The sequence below is a fragment of the Nicotiana sylvestris genome, chromosome 8 (genome assembly GCF_000393655.2).
Source record: "Nicotiana sylvestris chromosome 8, ASM39365v2, whole genome shotgun sequence".
Taxonomy (NCBI): domain Eukaryota; kingdom Viridiplantae; phylum Streptophyta; class Magnoliopsida; order Solanales; family Solanaceae; genus Nicotiana; species Nicotiana sylvestris.
This window is the reverse complement of record NC_091064.1, coordinates 125,881,407-125,885,947: the sequence shown is the minus strand read 5'-3', so window position 1 is coordinate 125,885,947 and position 4,541 is coordinate 125,881,407. Positions and strand designations below refer to the sequence as shown.

The 4,541-nt window shown below is 40.5% G+C and overlaps 1 protein-coding gene across 1 annotated transcript; it reads right to left on the bottom strand.

Annotated features, from left to right (window-relative positions):
• Positions 1 to 2,899: 2,899 nt before the first annotated feature.
• LOC138875637 (uncharacterized) lies at positions 2,900 to 3,400 on the bottom strand. The gene has a single exon (XM_070154488.1). It carries the CDS (start codon positions 3,398 to 3,400, stop codon positions 2,900 to 2,902), a length of 501 nt encoding a protein of 166 aa, XP_070010589.1.
• Between the last annotated feature and the right edge of the window lie 1,141 nt (positions 3,401 to 4,541).

Genomic DNA, 4,541 nt, shown 5'->3' with positions numbered 1-4,541 from the left:
TCGATTTTCGCCAATTAGTGCCGAATTCTTCTAGGAACATCTAAATGCAAATTCAGGCATACACCTGAGTCTAAAATCACCATCTATACCTAACAAAACCATCAAAACTCCAATCCGAGATCAAATGCTAAAAATCCAAACTTGATCAACTCTTCCAACTTAAAGCTTAAACCATGAAATTCATTCTTCCGAATCGACTCTAAATAATCTGAAAACCAAAATCGACGATTCACATAAGTCATAATACATCATATGAAGCTACTCATGCCCATAAACTACCGAGCAAAGTGCAAATGCTCAAAATAACCGGTCGGGTCGTTACAGTTTGTGAAAGGCTAAGAATAATATTGTGACTGCGCCTTTGGGTAGTAGCAGAGGCAGATCAATGGATCTCGTGACCTAAGACGAAACCATATTTAGAGGCCATTTAATTTATTGTATATAATATTTACACTATTAACAAAATTTACTTTCTAAACAATAAATTAATCATTTAAGACAAAAATAAGCGAATTTCAAAATAAAGGAAGAAAAACACAATAAGTGTTGGACTATCGGATGTTGAGGTCCACAAATTTTGATTTGGCTATCATTACAAACAAGAAAAAGAAATCAACGTACATAATGTAAAAGCTTATGTTTTGAGCATTAACGGTGTCAAAAATATTTAATCCTTTTGATCAATTTAACGATAATTGTAGTTCATTCTATTAAGTAGTACTTATTGGTGAATATCTAAAATAAATTATAAATAACCTAATATAATATATCTAATTACACTAAAAGAAAATAGGTGCATGAATGCTTTTACGTTCATGTAGTTTGAGATAACATTGTAAAAGAAATTTGTTATGTTGTCGATATATAACTTAATCCCTATATAAAAAGGATAAAATTAAAATTGAAGATTGAAGAAATTATACTAACTAATCAGTAAAGAAATTTATCATAATTTGTGAACTTATTGATATAAAATAACTTCAATCATATAATAAAAAAATATACCGTAACACTTTCTTATACTAATTACAACAACAACAACAACAAACCCAGTTTGATCCCAACAGGTGGGGTCTGGGGATGGTAGTCTGTATGCATACCTTACCCCTACCTAATGGAGGTAGAAAGCATGTTTTCAATAGACCCTCGGCTTAGTAAGGGCAAGAAGAAGAAGAGGAAAGCAAGGAAGGAAGAAAGATGGAAAAGAAAAGAAAAGGGAGAGATAAAGGATAAGTAGTACCAAATAATAGCAACAGAGAATATAATACTTGAGGCGAACAAAACCACATAACATAATAAAAATCTAAGAATATGAAGGGACATGCATGCTATTAATACTATTTGTGAACAACTATAAACTACCTACTAACCTTCTACCTTAATCCTCGACCTCCACACCCTCCTATCCAGGGTCATGTCCTCAGTGAGCTGAAGCAGCGCCATGTCCTGCCTAATCACCTCTCCCAGTACTTCTTAGGCCTACCTCGACCTCTTCTCAAACTCTCCATGGCCAACCTCTCACACCTCCTGACAGGAGCATCAATGTTTCTTCTCTTAATATGTCCGAACCATCTCAGCCTCGACTCCCGCATCTTGTCCTCCACGGAGGTTACTCCCACTCTGTCCCGGATAGCATCATTCTTAATCCTATTTCTCCTGGTATACCCACACATCCTCATCTCTGCTACTCTCATCTTCTGCACGTGGGAATTCTTGACTGGCCAACACTCAGCCCCATACAACATAGCCGGTCGAACCACCACTCGATAAAACTTAACCTTAAGTCTTAGCGGCACATTCCTATCACATAAAACATCGGAAGAGAGCCTCCACTTCATCCATCCCGCTCCGATGCAATGTGAGACATCTTCGTCAAGCTCTCCATTACCTTGGATAATAGACCCGAGATACTTAAAACTCGCTCTTTTGGGGATAACTTGAGCATCAATCTTAAACTCTATGTCTGCATCATAGGTACCGTCACTGAATTTGCACTCCAAGTATTTTGTCTTTGTTCTACTCAGTTTGAAGCCTTTTGACTCCAAGGTCTATCTCCAAACCTCCAACCTCGTGTTAACTCCGCTACGTGTCTCGTCAATCAACAATATATCATCGGAAAATAGCATGCACCAAGGCACCTCCCATTGGATGTGACGCGACAGTACATCCATCGACAAGGCAAATAAACATGGGCTAAGAACTGATCCCTGGTGCAACCCCATCACCACAGGGAAATGCTCTGAGTCACCACCCACAGTCCTCACCCGAGTCTTAGCATCATCATACATATCCTTAATCACCCTAATGTACGCTGCCGGAACGCCGCTAACCTCCAAACACCTCCACAAGACCTCCCTTGGAACTTTATCGTCTGCCTTCTCAAGGTCAATAAACATCATATGCAAATCCTTCTTCCTCTCCCTGTATTGCTCCACTAATCTCCTTACCAAATGAATCGGTTCCGTAGTCGAACGCCCCAGCATGAATCCAAACTGATTCTCGGATATAGACATGCACCTCCTCACCCTGGCCTCCACCACCCTCTCCCAAACCTTTATAGTGTGACTCAATAACTTGATACCCCTATAATTGTTGCAAATTTGGATATCACCCTTGTTCTTGTAAAACGGAACCATCGTACTCCACCTCCATTCTTCGGGCATCTTCTTTGTCTTACAACTAACATTAAACAGCCCTATGAGCCACTCCAAACCTTCCCGCCCCGCGCTTTTCTAGAATTCCATCGGGATTTCTTCTGGCCCCGTCGCACTGCCCCTGCACATCTTACGCATCGCCCCTTCTACATCCTCTACCATAATCCGCCTAGAGTACCCAAAATTCCGCCGACTCTTGGAGTGATCCAACTCACCCAGCACAATGCGTCTATCCCTGTCCTCATTCAACACTTTTCCATCCTCTCTCTCACCTTGGCCAACCGGTACAATCTCTTGTCCCTTCCTTTGCCCTCGAGCTCCTCGTACAAATGAGCAAATGTCGCGTTCTTAGCCATCGTAACTGCTAACTTTGCCTCTTTCTTTGCCTTTTTGTAACACTCCCAATAAGTCTTTTTTTCCTCCACATTTGTACTCTCTACTAGCTTCAAATAAGCAACTTTCTTAGCTTTCACTTTATCTTGAACCTCTCCATTCCACCACCAGTCCCCTTTATGACTCCCAGGAGAGCCCTTTGTGACCCCTAAGACCTCTCTAGTAGCTACCCTAATGCAATCCGCAGTCTTGAACCACATACTAGACGCGCCCCCCATACTCATCCAGGCCCTCATAGCCAACAACTTCTCCCCTAACTCCTGAGCTTTGTCCTTGGTCAAATTAACCCACTTGATCATAGGTTTCTTGCACCCTGTCCTCTTCCTCCTACTCCTCTTGATCTCCAGGTCCATAACTAGGAGCCTATGTAGAGTCGTGAGGTGCTCACTTGGGATGACCTTGCAGTCAGTGCACAGACCTTTATCGCATTTCCTACAGAGAAGATAATCAATCTAAGTCTTGCCCATTGAATTTCGGAAAGTGACCAGGTGCTCTTCCCCTCTTCGGAAAACTCGAGTTAGCTATAACCAAATCAAAAGCTCTAGAAAAATCCAAAAGTGAAATTGTGACGACCCGACCCATCGTCTCGTGAGTTACCGCCCCGTTTCCCCCATTTCCTATTTCTTTATGCTTCATTATCAGTGTTGGGTGTGAACGAGTTGATTTGGATTGGTTTTAGTAGGAAATGAGACACTTAGTCTCTTTAAGAAAGGTTTGTTTTGGAAAAGTCAATCGGACGTTGACTTATGAGTTAGAGGGCTCGGATGTGAATTCCGATGATTCGGTAGATTTGGGGTATGATTTGTGACTTAGGAGTGTGATCGGAAGTAATTTTGGAGGTCCGGTGTAGAATTAGGTTTGAATTGGCGAAGTTAGTATTTTGGCGAATTCCGATTGATAGGTGAGATTTTGATCCGAGAGTCAGAATGGAATTCCGAGAGTTGCTGTAGCTTCGTTAGGTGATTTGAGATATGTGTGAAAAATTTCAGGTCATTCGGACGTGGTTTGGTCGGGTTTTTGATCGAAAGTGTATTTCGGAAGTTTTTAGAAAATTAGGCTTGAATTCGATGAGTTTTGGATAATTTGATGTTGTTTGAGGTGTTTTGATGATTGGAAGAGGTTTGAATAATGTTATGAATTATGTTGACATGTATGGTTGGGGTCCCATGAGGCTCGGATAAGTTTTGGAAGAGTTTTTGGAAGATTTTTGCCGTTTGAGCATAAGCATGTAATGATCCAAAGGTCCATTTTTAGTTCTAGAGATCGAAATTTTATTTCGAGATTTCTAGAATTTAAATAATGAATTATAGGAGTGATCTGGAAAGTTTGGTTTAATTTCATCAAGTCGCGATTGGGTTTTTGATACGAAACATGAGTTAATTGTTTAACGAGCGAAATGGGTATTGAACTGAGCAAATGAGCTCCGAATTGAGTTTCGACTGAAGGGATATGTTCATATTATTATTTGTTACTCATAGGAATAAGAATCATCAA